The 16,323-nt window shown below is 40.7% G+C and overlaps 1 protein-coding gene and 1 pseudogene across 1 annotated transcript in view; one reads left to right on the forward strand and one right to left on the reverse strand.

Moving 5' to 3' along the window:
* Positions 1–16,323, reverse strand: part of Clvs1 (clavesin 1) — a 210,777-nt gene that overhangs the window by 115,981 nt on the left and 78,473 nt on the right. The window contains exon 3 of the mRNA XM_040741467.1: positions 10,729–10,903. Within this exon, the coding sequence (XP_040597401.1) occupies positions 10,729–10,903 (175 nt within the window). The remainder of the gene's footprint in view (positions 1–10,728; positions 10,904–16,323) is intronic.
* On the forward strand, positions 836–2,702 carry LOC101832086 (annotated as a pseudogene).

Here is a 16,323-nt window from a genome sequence, read left to right on the forward strand (position 1 = left end):
CAAAATCACAAGATGCATAAATCTTTTTATGACTCTTTGCAAAATATTCTGTAACTAAACAATTCACAGAGGCCAATCTTTTGACAAGACTGAGATTCTCCAGCTGTGTGAAGGGTCCTACGCTTTCTAGTGGCCATGTTGCCCAACAGAAAAGTGATATATAATGTTTTGTCTGTTACCACAGTTCTGCTTCCTCTGCGTTGGTTCCTCCATGTCCCTGGGCATATTTTACTGACAAATTCATCTTCTCTTCTCAACCCCCCTTCACTCAGAGCCTCTAGCTGGCACCCCACCATAGCACCACACTAAGCCCCTGGAAGCCCTACTCTGTTCCTGTGTTGATACTCACAGCTTCCTGGCCCATCTTCCCTGCTCTCCTCCATGACTGCTTCCCTTCTGAGTTGATGTTGCTTTTTTCATGTGGATTATTCTCTCAGTTGATGCCTCCCATCCCTTATGCCTAGAGTTTATCTTTCTTGGAATTTCAGATACTGTGAAATTTCTAAAATCACAAAATTTTCAGAAAAAAATGGATGAACTTAGAGTGTATAGTAGGTGATATCACACAATCTCAGAAAGAAAGAAAAATATATGTGTTTCCCCTTAATATGAGGATCCTAGCCTGTATACATTTACATGTGCAAACAAGTATATGTGTAGGTAGAGTAAAACATTTAGAAAGGAGATCACAGGATGATATTAAGGAATAATCAATGACTGGTACAGCCAATGGACACATGAGGACATAAAGCTAACTGTTTTTCTACTCTTAACTCTTGCCATGGTTTTTCTTTTGTGGTAGATAAGTGCATAAACATGTAACTGATGGCAAAAGTGTAAAACACTGCTTCTTTTCCTTCCAGCCCTTGAGTACAGCACATGGGGCCTGGTGTTCGACTCCAGCTGGGGCTGCAGAAGGTGACAGAGATCATGGCAATGTTTGAGCAGATGAGAGCGAACATGGACAATTTGCTCAACTGTATTGATAGGTACAAGCCTGAGAACTTGGTGACACTGGAATGGTGTGTAGAGACACAGGCCAAGGAGAATGCCTATGATCTGGAGGCCAACCTGGCTGTCCTGAAATTGTACCAGTTCAGCCCAGCCTTCTTTCAGACCACAGTCACTGCCCAGATTCTGCTGAAAGCTGTCGCCAACCCACCCCCACACTGACTTCACACTGTGCAAGTGTATGATCGGCCAGGCACATCAAGAAGAGTGGCCCGTCTGATGGATCTTGTACCTTGGGGACCTCTGGAGACCTTCCACTTTCAAGCCTTCTGGCAAGCCCTGGATGAAAACATGGACCTCCTGGGAGGCATAACTGGCTTTGAAGACTCTGTCAAACATTTATCTGCCATGTGGAGGGCATCAGGTATGTACCAGCACACCGACTGCTGGTTGCTTGCTGAGATGCTTGGAGATCTGACTGACAACCACAGCTCAAGGTGTGGATGAGCAAGGGTGGCTGGAGAGCCGACATAGCAGGGCAGATTTTCATCTGCAGCCAGGGAGAGAGCATAAAGCCCAAGAATATCGTGGAGAAGATCGACTTTGACAGTGTGTCCAGCACCATGGCCTCCTCCCAGTAACTGTGTGCCTTTAAAAAAGACTTGTTCCCTCTGGCCCTCAAAAAGTGTAAAACACCCTGTACAGCTCCATGGCTTCAGAATGGCCATGGTAACTGAGATGTATTGAGTTTGGACAAGGCAAGTGTTGACTTGAGTGGATTCCTTAATTTAGCTATGTGATGTTTTTATTGATGTGTTCACTACAATAGCGTGATTCTTGATTAAAAATGTGGGCTGAAGAGGTGGCTCAAAGGTTAGAGCATTGGCTGATCTTCTAGGGGACTCAGTTTCGATTCCTAGCACCCAAATAGCAGCTTCCAACTATCTGTTACAACTCCATTTCCAGGGGATCTGATGCCTTCTTTTGGCCTCAATAGGCAACAGGTATGCACATGGTGCACAGACATAGATGCACATAAAAGAGGAATGCATATAAAATAAATCCATTTACAAATTCTTCTAAAATTAGAAAACACTTATATCTATGTATTTTGCCCAATCCCCTTCTTTCATCTCTCACTTAATGTAAATCATTTGACTGTCTCATAGGATCTTAAGTTTACATGCCAAGTGGTTTTAGTTCATTTTCTGTCACTATAATAAAATGATACTTTATGAAGAAGAGAGATTATTGGATTTAATTTTGGAGGCAGAAAGCTCATGATCTGATGGTCCCATCATGTTAAGAGGCCCATTGACTGTATCATTCAGAAGCATCACGGCAGGGTTGGGGACGAGAATGGTATTCTACAGTAAGGTAGAAAGTCAGAGGGGTAAGCTATGCCAATCTTGTGTCTTTCTAACAAAGTCCTCTGTGTCAACCCAGTGAGGTCCCACAGGAGCCACACAGGGACAGTATCCCAATGACCTGTTTGATCCCACTGGGTTCTGCTTCTTCAAGGATCTACTGTAATCTACTTTTACATCACCACACACAGGACCAAACTTTCAACACATGGACCTTTGGAGAATACAATCAAACTATACTCGTGAAGCACAGAACTAATGTAAGGCTCTGTGATGCTTCCATTCCCAAGCCTGCCCACTTCCTCAGTACGGTCTCATTAGGTAGCTTTACCCCGAACCTTAACTTTCCATCTGAACCTGCCCTTCCACACTTTCACGAATCAAATTACATTATCTTGCTTCTTATTTGGTTACCAAATCACTTCCATTTCTCCTAGTTTAGAGTATTATCCTTCCTTATTTGCATTATGGAAGCTGACTTTTAATTGGTTTATTCAGTATTGTAACTTCTGTTGTGGTTTTAATGTGAAAGGAACACATACCATACCCAACCCTGCTCATGAGTACTTGGTCCCCAGCTGCCGTCATTGTTTTGAGAGGTTGTAAGACCTTTGGGATGTGAGGTCAGTCTAGAAAACACACTCTTCTCGGTATGGGCCTTTGAAGGTTACAACTCAGTGTAGAACACCCTCTGCTTTCTGATTTGCCAAGATGATATCAGCAGCTGTTGCCTGCTTCCAGATCTACAGATGGGGCAATTCTCTAGCTACACAGTTCCTGTCACAATGGACTCATTTGGAAACAATGGGTTGACTTAAACCTTTCTGCCCTTCATTTGGTTCTGTCAGGCAGTTTGATCATACTGATGAAGAAAGTAACTAAAACAGCTTCTTCACTCACAAGCAGAATGATCACCATGGGAAACATAAATCGGCCACCTTGCTTCACTAACATACTTTCAGGTCGTGGGATCTTTCAGATTCCCACGAATGTATGCACTGAAATCTTTCTGGTGTTTGAGAGCTTCAGGGTTAGAAATGAATTCGAATTTCTCTTCTACTGAGCTGCACCTGGCCTCTGTGTCTTTGACTATAGTTTTCTGTTGCCTAAAATTCTTCCCTTCTGTCTTTACTCCCCTATTCCACACTCATCTGCTAAGAATGAGCTGAAGTGGTAGCGTTGCCCAGGAAACCATTCCTGACTCCTCGGGGTTGTATTATTTTCTTCATCTGGGATTCTAGTAGCTTAGTGTTTTTTCTTCCTTTCCAAATGCTGTTTTGTACAATTTGTTTACAGGTCTGCCTTTGCTTTGTGTAGCATACCCTTCCCGACAGCAGAGGCAGTGTGCTTAACCTTTGTGACTAACTAGAAGTAAAGGCTGAGAGATTGCTTCTCCATGAACTGAACTGACTTGGAAGACTGGCTGGGTTCATAGAAACCAGAGCCTGAAAGACCATTTATCAAAAGCATACCAGAGATAGACCTGTTTAACTGGAACCGTTTTAAATGGGCCACACTATCTGCATCAGGATCACCAGGGTGTCATTAGCTCTGATTATCTTCCTCAGTTTAATTGATGCTTAACAAGATTGAGCTTTTGAAGATATGCTTTAGTCCTCCAGTATTTCCATAATAATAGATTGCACTACTACAAATTCAGAATTACAGGTTTGTGATGTGAGAAGGTAAAACATGTTTGCTCAGAGTAAACATGTTCTTTGAGCATACACAAAAAGTTTAGAAGACACAAATTTATAAGCTTCTTTGTCCAAAATACAAGTATTCTCTTCTTCAATTTGTTCTTAATATGCTTTAGAATACACAATCAAAGATGCTTTAGTCACTGCTGTTGCAAGAGTCTTACAGGGAGAAGGTGGATTTCAGCCCCATCCACCACCCAAGGCCAAAGCATTGTGACTAGACTCACTCTTTGACTACTAGGTGATAATGGAAAAGATCACACAACAGTAATAAAAACGAAGGCACCTCTGAGCAGGCAGGTGACACCATCTGGGGCTGAGTTATGGCAACACAGATAGACAAGGAACTTCCTGGTTTAAGAGTAATGATGAGACTGTCTAGGTCCAGTGCTTAGAAGGTTTACGGATAAGCCAGACAACGCAGATTTCATTTACGCAAATGCATTAAGGTCGATGAATCTACAGACTATGGCTACTCCCTTTATCATTTTAGTACCAGTTGGACATTCATGAAGCACTGACTAGATAGAGATACTTTCCATTTAATTTCTGCTACATACCTCTGAGATAAATATTATAACACTACATTGTGGAGATGGAGAACTGGAACCCAGAGAGATAAGGACTTGTTTGTGGTCAAGTGCAGAGACAAGATCAAAGCCTAGATATGCTCTTACCCACACCAATGTGTGGTCATACTAGCACCATCATCACCTAGAAATGTTTATATAGGGTCAACTCTCAGTCTGTGTTCCAGAAATGAGAAAGTCTGGTAGAGGGTACAGTGCTGTGGGATGACTTGGTCAGCAGATGGATATTATGTTATATGCCATGTGTTAGAGCAGCAATTCTCAAGACTTACTGTATCACAAACCACACAGAGGACTGGTGACATGGAGCTTCTAGCTCAGAAGAGTGAGAGTAGGGGCCATACATCTGCATGAGAAGTAGATCTTGAAAAGTAAGGCCCTAGAAATAATGTTCCCTGAAGCCAGATTAGCTTCCTCATTTCCTGTAAATCCCATTATTAGAGTATCTGACCCACATTTGAAGAATACATGAGTCAGAATGTCTGCATACCTACCTAGTGTATGGGCCACAAAGCAGAGATAGCCTACGGCTGATAGTAATGTACAGGATGCCTTTCCAAATTTCCAAGAATAGCATGGTCTGTTCATTCATACTCAGGAACTGCCATGTTGTCCATGATGTGATAGATTTTCAAGGTGTTTACTCTTTCAATTCAGCATGACACTTTAGATTCCCCAGAGCAAGTAAACACATGTGCTTTGGAAAGGGGGATGAAAAATAGAAAAAGAATGGGGTGGGGTTGAATGGCTATAACAAAATAGGCTGTAAGGAGATAGATGATTGGAGTTGGCCAAGGTTCTGAATATTGCTCCAAATCTTCAACCACTGGGTTAAGACTTGAAAAGTTATCATTAAGGTGAAAGGGATGAGCTGGGACAATAGCTCATTTGGATAAAGTAATTGCCTTCAAACACAAGGACCTGAGTTAGATTCCTAGAATCCAGGTATAAAGAAGGCAGGCATGTTGGTGTCCACTTAAAACCCCATCATTGGAGAGTCAGAGACACGAAGATCCCTCAGGTTTACTAGCCAGGGGGTTCTAAATGAGTGGACTCTAGGCCCATGATAGACCATGAGACCATGTCTTAAAGAAAGAATGGATATCTTCAGCAACAATACCTAAAGTTGTCCTCTATCCTCTACACACATACACACATGTGTGTACCAGTACACAAATGCACACCACACACCACACACACACACACACACACACACACAGGTTAAAGGGAAACAGCTGTAGACTATCTTTCCAATAGTCTGGCTCAAACCTATCTGAAAGAGGTTTATTCAAAGTTGACTGAATGCTATGAAAACATCTTTAATACAAAAATGAGTCATATGATTCATTTTGAACAAAGAGTTAATGACTTGGTAAAGACTGTCTAGTTTGGTCAGGAAATAATTATATGAATATGAAAATGAGAGAAAAACAAAACAAAAAATAAAAGAAAACCAAAACAAAGTAAAACCCCAAAACCCAAACATTTCTTGGGTTCTCTCAACTGAGTGAAGAACAGGATGCTCTAATCCACACAAATATTTTAATTCAAGTCGAGACATTTTGTAAATATACCCCCCCAATGACTAGCATCTATTGAGCTTTCTGAGTACATGAACTGTCTGTACATTGAGAAAGACTGGGTGTTGACTGTAAGACTTGTGCTGAAATGACTGACAAGAAGGAATTCCAAACTTAATTTTGAAAATATTGCAAAGCTGAGGAACAGGACTTTGATGTGTGGCTCCTTCTGCTAGAATTCCTAAAGTTGTTAAGAATCATATTGTGCTATGTGAAAATGGTCATGGGCAAATTACTTTGAATTTAATTAAAATGTAAGGAATTTGTAATGAACACATGCAATGATTGTTTTAGAGTCTTGTATAATATTGCCCACATTTAAAGGTCAGGGCAAACAGAGTGGACATGGAGTTTGGTGGGTAGGGTGAAGAGGATCTGGGAGGATTTGAGGGAGGAGAAACCATGATCAAAAATACATATTTTTTCAGTAAAAAAAATCAGAGAAAGAAGAAATGTGTTCTCAAAAATTGTATTTTAACTAAAATTCTTTGAGTCAGTCATATATAGTTAAGTAAACTGGAACAAGTTGGTAGTCTTGACACTGTGTTCCCTCAAAGATTTCTCTGAAAAAAAAGAGTATGCTGTAGAATTTTACTAGTACCCTGTGACTGGATGATGCAGGGTAATTTCAGATGGGAGAATATGATGACCCTTTAAGCAATCTTTGAGTATGTCAAGATGTCTCAGGGGTAAAATGTTTGTTGCTAAGCCTGCTGACCTGAGTTTGAGCCCCAGGACCTACACAGTAGATGGGAAACAATTACCACAGGTTGTTCTCTTGCTATGGTAAATGCACTCACCATACATGTAAATAAATAAATAAGGGATGAAAAGATTTAAACTGTAATATTCTATATGATTACCATAATTAATTTACCTATCCCATGATAAAAGTCTTTCACACTTGCAGGATTTTAGATTATATTCAGAGACAGAATAATTACCTTCTGAAGTATAGAAATACAACTAAAAGACCTCAATAAAAGACTGGCATCAAGTTGCTATCCCAGCTCCATTACCTCAGAACTATGGAGTACAATCGTCACTTTGAGTTAATTGGGGTTTGGAGTAACCAAGAAAAAAATCTAGGATAAGCAAAAGCTCTTGGTGTTCCATTGCAGGATATTCCACATGTCTTTTCCTTTTTCATTCATATGTTCTGCATATACCCAGACACTATGAGGGACACCTGGAGAATGGCTTCAGATGGCAGCTGCCTCTGGGCCTCAGAATTGAGATACCAGGTTCACAGCCGTTTGTAGGGCAGCCACCACACAGTGAGTGGACAATGTGGTAATAGTAATTCCCATGTCCTTAATATTGGGGATGACTCTGAAGGTTCACCAGGTTCAGAACCCCTGAGACTTGCAATGAAATAACCGAATCCTTTTATGTGCTGCCTTGAAAGCATTGTCTCCTGAGTTCCCTTCATGATAACCCCCTTCACAGCCCTTCATCCCAGGAGAGCTGGACCTGAAATAATCGGCAATCTTTTCAAACGACTCCTATAGAAAATTAAACAGATCAGAAACTCAGGCCTCTTGAACCAGATGTGAACATGAGATTCAGGACTAAGCAAAACCTTAAAATTTTACTGCCTTAAGAGTGAACTATCTGAGCAAGCCCACTTTTTTCTTCCTATCGGAATTACTTCCTTCATTGACTACATATACGGGTGTGGCATCACACCCCATAGCCCTAAATTCTCCAGGGGCTAAAGAGCAGGAAATCCTGTAAACAGCTGAAATCCCAGACCAGATGGTAAAACACCACAGCTGTTCTGACTGAGAAGTCCAGTTCCCAAGCAGACTTAGGTAAGAGGGCAGACAGTGTAAGTTTTGTAGGTTGAACACAAGCTGTCTTTCCCCTGCTAGCTCCTGAGGGTCCAACAGATACCTGGGCATCCTCAAGCCTCTCTCAAGTGGCATGGGAAGAAGACAGGATGTGGCTTCTCTTCTGTGGCTGATGATGTCCTTGTGTAGCTTTTCTTGTCTCCACTATAGTCTGCTAGCGCTGCTGTATAATTTCTCTTGAGTCGTTATAGGTAACAGTTAGAGACCTGTAGAACTGTTGCTGTATAACAATGTTGACTGAAAATGAGTGAATTGTTTGTTCCTAGTTATAGCCTTTTCCACATATCAGAAAGGCTCATGGCCAGCTCAAAATAACCCCAATAAGGAAGAAAGGTCCCTAGGAGAGATAGTGGCAACAGTCTCTAAATGATCCCAGAGTCAGAGAGAGGATAGCCTGGTATGAAAAGTGGCGGGTTACTACATAGAATGTCTACCTACCATAAGGCAAAAGCGGAATTGCATGGTGTCAACTCAGCAACTCCTTAATGTCCGAGATAACATGCTTATGCTTATTAAAAGCAGAGTATTGAACCATCCATAGCCTAGATCAGTGGATCTCAAACTGTGGGTCAAATGACCCTTTTACAGAGGCCACCTAAGACCATCAGAAAACACAGACATTTACATTATGATTCATAACAGTAGGAAAATTACAGCTATGAAGTGGCAAAAAGTAACTTTATGGTTGGGGGTCACCACGACATGGGAACTATATTAAAGGGTGTTAACATTAGGAAGGTTAAGAACCACTGTCCTAGATGGAGGAGCTATAACTTAACCTAGCTTCCTTGCAATCATACTCTTCCTGCCCCATTCATGGTCTATCACTTTCTCAGGATCCCATGGCCCAAGTAGACAGAGTTGCATCCCAATTTTGACAGTTTGAATCCAGAAAAGTCTGATGCCTTCTCATAGTCAAAGTGGCTGTTTTTCCCCTGTAAAAGGAAGTCAGGTACTCTGGAGATGAGGGAAACACATGTCTTGTCCCGTCTAATCTCACAAATGTCTCCTCATCCCAGGAGAGGCTACACCTTCGCTGGAGCTACAGGACACTGTGCCATTCATCTTGGACCCCAACACGTGGAAAGTGAAAACCACAACAGGACCCATCCTTAGCTACCGAGATTCATCAGATATTTCCTGGGATAATAGCTCCGCTTTATGTATAGGCTCACATGCAGAGTTTTGATTCAGGGAGACCTGACCAGTGTAGTAAGGTTAACAAGGGCTTTCTGTGTAATCCACACATTTTTTTCAGGTAGAAAAAATTGGAACATGGGGCTGACTAGAGGGCGTTTTTTTCCTGGGGGGATCATGTAAAGGAATATAAGTTAAATCACAGCAATTCACATATTTACAACAATCTTTTTAAAAGTAAAGATAAAAGGGTGTGCAGAAATTTCTAGAAATAATGGCCAGTCTAATTATGAGCATGAGGTAAATCTTGAAGCTTATAACAAAGCTTAAAATCTCCTTTAACAAAAGGCTAGAGAGAGAAGCTCTATTCAGGGGCTGAGAAGAGGAGGTAGGGAAAGCTGTAGAATGAGGTCTGTTTCTTTAAGCTGAAGATGGAAGCTGTGTGTGTGGGGTCTGAACATGCAAAGGTAACTAAGCTGTACCCACAGTGCACAAGGACAGTTTAGCATTCTTGGGACCATGTGCACGGCTGTTCCTCTTCTGAAATGTCAACTCCACTCCTCTGGGAAACAAGAAACCATTTTAATGACATAAAATCCATTCAATAGGCCTATGTTCCTCAGAGGCCTGTGAGGGCTATATTTGTCGGAGGCCAAATAAGGACAAGTCACAGATGAAGAAACGGGACGACGGGACGGTCAGTTCCTTGTGGGTGGTGGACCCTTGAATTCTGAGGAGCATGAGGAATTGACCTGAAAGTATCCACAGCCTGTGTTTTGCTGTGTAGCCACACATTAAGGAACCAGTCACCCCTTTGAGGAAACCTTTCTATCAAATTAAGAAGGGATGTGAGTTTTACCTATACTGATTATTGAAAGCCTGGAAATTATGCCTTTACTCCTGTATATGATCTTATGTCACCTAAGGATGCTAAGCAGCATTTCTGAATTAGGTACTTTTCAGAGAACTGCTGACCCTCAAAAGCTCATTGCTCTGGCAGATGAGGGGACTGCTGAAGGTCCCTGAAAATTGCTCTAAACACAAAAATCTCTTCCTCAAAGGACCCGCTCTGACAACAGGTCATATAAACTGCCTGCTGGCCTTCCTTTGTTCACAGGGAAGCAACCTACTTTAATATCCACACTGCAGCACAAAGATTCACAGGGCCCATTTCTGGGGTTCAAAAATGCTTCTGCAGGCCCAGGGAGGCCCCACACCACCTCTGTAGGATAAGGTCACAAAGCAGATTTTTCTTAGTTGTCATTTTATAAACTCCATAGATTTAGCCAAACATTTCCAGGCTCTAGTCATTATTGTTCTGGTAGGCAATTTGTGCCTGGAGTAACAGCAATTTAATGTTATTAATGAAAATGAAAGCTGCTTAGGAAAAAAACATATAAGCTCAGGCTAAGGTGAAAATAGGAAGAACTCATGGATGAGTTTTATTCCTGTTTCTTTTATGCAGTAGAAAGGACAAATAAGACTTTGGTTGCAATAATCAGCCAAAAGTACCATCACCCACATCTGGCATCCCATCTTATTGAACATACCTGCAACCCTTCAATGGCCAATTTAAGGATAGAAGGTGTCAATTTGGAGGCTTGTTTGAAGGAAAAATTACTCCAGTCTATAATTAAAATGAAACCATTTATCTGAAGCTCAGGATCTTCAATAAGGACTTCCAAGGACAGCAGAATGGCACGAAGGATGTCTGTGAAGGAGTTCCTGTGGCCAGAACAGAAAGGAGAGTATGTGTGAGTCTAGAGAGTTGACAGATGGCATACTTTGTGTAGTGACTCTGCTGTCCTTACCCCACCAACCCGTGAATCCTGCATGCTGAGTCACCTTGAGGTTCTATATGCAGAATGAATGAAAATAATTTACTGAACATCCAGGACCAATACTTCAAGATGGCCAGGATGCGTGGGTGCTTCACTTTGATTTGATCACAACGGCACCTTAGACTTAGTGGAATGCCATTCTTTTGCTTCCCTCTGTACTCAACTTCTACTGCATCACTGCTCACACCTTGCAGAAACATCCCTGTACCCAATGTCCCATACTCTGATACCCACTGAGCAGGAGCTGGGCTATAAACCTGTCAGTGTCTTCAGTACCTAGACACTCAATGAATCATTGATAAGCAAACTGAATGAAACTTCAGTCATGGGTGCTTATTTGGATGAAATATTTTTTATTTCTTTTCTATGCTAGAACCTTGTAGAAAGTATAAAAATACCCATACTATTGTTGCTGTATTTTTAGTATTGATTCATGAGTAGCAAAAAAATAAAGCAGGAAGAAGAGCTTATTTTCATTTCAGGTTTACAGGTTGTGATTCAGAAGGGAAATCAATTTGAGTACATCAGTAACTATGACAACAGGCACAGGAATACAAACTAAGGTGATAGTTCTCCAAAGCTGTATATAAATTTCCACATCACAGGTCCAAATCACTGCTGACTTTCATTTAAATAGTTTTCAGACATGATGAAATGATAACATAGGCACTTGCAAATGAGGTGAAATGAAAATCTAATGTTACAAGATCTTTATAATCAGTGTCTTTGATGAGCTAAAAGATATAAGTCTGGATGTCAAATGTCTGTAAATTCATTCTATGACTTCCTTCAGGCTTTCATTAGATCCAGAATCTGGGTCATGGGGTCTCTGTCAAAGGATTCATAAGCTCAGAGTTCTGTTTCACACTTGTAGTTACGTTAGTATGCCTTGTCTCTACTTTCAAAGATAATGGTTGGAAGGGGTCAGAAATGAACTACATGAGTTGAGAGAGGCTGAAACCACTTGTTCATCTGGGAAGTGTGTATGAAAGTTTGATGGCTTAGAATAAACTTGAAATAAACATGCTTGGGGTAGATAATTCAGATAATGAAGAATGAGATATTTCAGTACTGAAGAGAGACCTAAATAAAAATAAAAATAAACAGCCCACTCTGCTCCTGCTCTTTGTAAAAGTTTTTTTTTCTCTGATGTCCAGCTAGCATGTTCCTTTCCTCAACGTACCCACTTAGATCAGACCTGGTGTATGGGGGTGGGTGAGCGCTCAGAGCTACCCACATCATGCACTTTCAACTGTGACACATGATGTTTATGGACCTGTATGACTGCCAGATAGAAATGGTAGCTCTTGGTGCTTTTCTTTCTTTTTTATACTTGAAATGTATATATTTTTATTTTTTATTATTTTTTCTTTAGGTTAGAAACAAGAAACAATCTTGTTGCACAGGTCAATCCCAGTTCTCTCTTGCTCCCCTTTCCCCCCTCCTCACCAGGTCCCCCAGCCCCCCACCCAATCTCCACTAGGATCCCCAGGGAGGGTGAGTAACTTTCATTTCATTTCATGCAGGGAAGGGCCTAGGCCCTCCCACAAGAGTCCAGGGTACTCAAAGTCTATTTGTACACCAGGGATAAATATTAACCAAGGCCCCATAGATTATCTAGGCTTCCTCACTGACACCCACATTCAGGGAGTCTGGGTCAGTCCCATGTTTTCCACACAGCCATCAATCTGCTGTCCAAGTTCTTTACTTATCATTATTGTTTTCTTTTTAAAATCACAGCCTATTTTAGAGATACCATGGTCTTAGAAACTCAGGGTAAGTTTTAACGGAGTTGGTTTTGCTTGTGGCTTGGATTTAGTTTACACACTCACCATAAAAGTTACTTAAGTCAGAAATACACCTTTGTCTTGTGAAGAAATACTGAATTAAGGAGAACATGAAGCCCAAACTATGTATTCAGGCAATGTCACATGGTGTTATAAAAATATCCAGTGGCCAACTGAAAACGGCTATTTGGGAATCAAGGAACCTGAGCTTGGATAAGCAAAGCTTGACATACAACCAGAGCTGAGAATTCGAGTCTTCCATTAACCTTATATACAGTATTGAAGGTGAAGGGAGAAGAATTAGAGAAACAACAAAGGTGAATAGATCAAGACAGAATGGTTTAATAATAAGAACAGAATGTTCTTGTACATGAAAAACAGTATTTCTACATCACTAACTCCAAGTTCTCATGTCCTACCTGCTCATTAAGGACATAGCTCCTTTCTATGTGATTTGCCTTGATTGGTGGCATGTACACAGACAAAAAATGTTGCCAGTTTTTAGTCTTGTTCTTCAAGGACCTGACATCTCATCCCGTTCTCTTTCCCTTGTGCTAATGTCCCGGTCAAGCCACAGTGCAGCTAGAATGACAGATTGAGGATGAGACATCCACAGAACAGAGAAACCCAGCTGGCTGTCAGGTCTCCCTTAGGAAGCAGAAAGGCTAGTCTCAGCCTTGCCTGGATAAACTCTCCACAGACAGAAGAGCAGGAATAAACAATTACTTTTTAAACTGTTGGGTGTGTTGTTAGGGTTTGCTGTGTGTCACTAACTGTCCAAGACAAGAGAATGGTTTTAAAGCCCAGGGCACCTGCAAGGTTAAAGAGAGTGAGGAAGAAAAAATAACCAACATGTTCACAAGGAAATCTTGCTATTGTTTAGTTGTTTGCTTGATTGACTTTCTGAGACTAGGTCCTACTCTGAATCCCAGAATGGCTTCAAATTCCCAATTCAGCTATCTCTGTCTCCCAAGTGCTGGGAATATAGGTGTGAACCAAGACTTCCAGCCACAGAGTACATTCTGAGTGAGTTTTGAGAGAGAAAGAGCCTTTAGTTGATGGTTGAAGATGGGATTTGATAATCATGAAAATACTTAGTAAGTTAACTATTTTCTACTTTATTTTACTTCTCAAGTAAGAGATGTATCTTCTCCCAGAGCATATTCCCTCATATCTACTTTTAAAATAAAACCAGAATTCAGAGCAGGAATTGGCAAGAAGAATGATGTTACACACATGACATGATTCCATGAGTAAACTAAAAGGATTGTGGACTCACTTTCCCTTCCAAACATTCACATGCTTCACTTTTATAGATGGGCAGGGAAACAGCAGACAGACTAGGTGTTTGGAGGCATCACTGTTACTAGAGTGTGGCCTTGCTGCTTACCTTAGCTAGAAATATACCATCCCTGAATTCTTGACTTCCTCATATAAATCTCCCCTTCCTCTTTACTTTTTGTGATATGCTTCATTTGTGAAATACTCCTACCTATTTGGAATATGAATTTGACACCAAAGTAAATAATTTATGCAGATAATCCACCCTGGAGGATTTGGGGCATAATTACCCACTCCATAAATACCGGCTGAACAGAGTGACTCCTTTCTGAAGAGCAGAGTAAGGAGAGGAGGTGCTGCATAGCAGGGAAATCTGGGGACACAGCTTGAGCCAGGGGACCAAGGGTGGTTTTACCAAAGAGAAATTGCAAAGCCTTTTTTTTCTTGCAATGATGTCAAAAATGGTACTTTATTTCTGAAACTGTCCTCCCCCACATCATGCTGTCTGACCAACAATGAAGAAAACACTAAACACATTTCACTTGAAGGACATCCGTGAAACAGATGACCAGTATTTGTCACAATAGTGAAGTGTGTCAAAACACAAGGAAATGCTGAGCGATTGGCACAGTTGAAAGGACTCTAAGGAGACACTACAGCTAAGGTAACATGATCTCTTGAGTAGGATGCTGAGACAGAAGAGACATTGGTAAAAACTGAGGCAATCTGAATGATGTGTGGAAAACAGTGAATAGGAGAAGCTTAATGTGGTTCTTTAGTTTTGACAAATAATACAGACTATGACATTAATCGAGACAAACCAGGCACCCTCCCCATAATTTGTAAGTCTAAAATTGTTACAAACATGGTTATTTTTAATACAACAGGCCTACTGGAGCTTGGGGCTTGTTACCGTGAGTCTTTGTGCTCTAATACGGTTTCTAGCCAAACCAAAATGGCCATTAACAATTCAACTTAAAGCAAATTGTGGTTGTAAGAACAAAAGCCACTTTCAGAGTGTCTTCACCAGATGAACTGATGTAGACATTGGTTGTTTAACTCTAATAACCCAGAGGAAAAAGATTAATTTTTGCCTGTAATCAAAATTAGATCCGAATATTTTAACATGTGTTTCAGAACGAACTAACAGATGAAAATTGGTATTTGCATTTCATCCATGCTTCCTATAATTTGCATAGCTTTTGTATTGTCAGAACTTAGTGTGAAATTTTTAACCTCCTATGAAAGTGCTATGTGAACTGTAAATTGCCAATGAAATGTAATGAATTATCCTAAAAAGGGAAACTTTGAAATATTCCCATATGGATTTTGGTTAAACAGGACATAGCGGTGGGTTCTAACAGTACTTCATCATCATACTGAGACCGTGAATACAGCTCATTTTAAGGTTCTCTTGTTGTGTTTATAGTTTTATTATTGCTTAACATCACCATTTAAGGCTTTAAAATCTACTACAAGTGAGAAACAAAATAGTGTAAAACAGCGGTTACCAGTTAGAAGATGTTTAGTTTTCAAGAACTGACTCGTTTGTCTTGACTTTGTAGGAGAGATTCTAAGACTTCAATCCCAAGGCTTGATCCATATAAGAAAAAGAGGTCATATGTGAGCAGATAATCATGTAGATGTGTGATGGGATTGTTAATAATCCTTGTTCTCAGGAAGAATGGGAGAGAACTTCTCAGCCATTTCCATAACCACAGTGCATATTCCTGCAGTAATTTTTTATTGTAGCAAGAACTCATTAGTATTTGGAATTAAAGCTCTCATGTAAATTCTAATATTGACCGAACATTGTGACTGAATGTCTATGAATGTTTTCCTTAAGAATTTTAAAGGTCACAATAAACCACTGGGTAATGCCAAACATGGTTCTTATGCAGGTACTATGTCTTACTCACAGTAATGGAAACATTAATCTATGCATTCTTCTATATTTTATTATTCCTTTTAAGACTCCCTCCAAAATAACCACTGTCCAAACTGATAGTGATGCCTCAGACAATAAGGAGAAGACATACTCAGTGGAGCTCATCTGGTATGGCCTCCAGGCAAACAAGAGCCCTATTTGACATGATGGAAAATTGGACTGTACCCTAGGGAGGTGTCCCTGTCACTTCCCACACATGCAAACACCCTCAGAGAATGAAGCTCAGCAAGAGGCAGCTTCTTGCTTCTCCAAGTGGAAGCTGATTTTTGCAAAAGCATTTTTCAAGGA

Source organism: Mesocricetus auratus, unplaced genomic scaffold, assembly GCF_017639785.1.
Source record: "Mesocricetus auratus isolate SY011 unplaced genomic scaffold, BCM_Maur_2.0 Super-Scaffold_6730, whole genome shotgun sequence".
NCBI classification, from domain to species: Eukaryota; Metazoa; Chordata; class Mammalia; order Rodentia; family Cricetidae; genus Mesocricetus; species Mesocricetus auratus.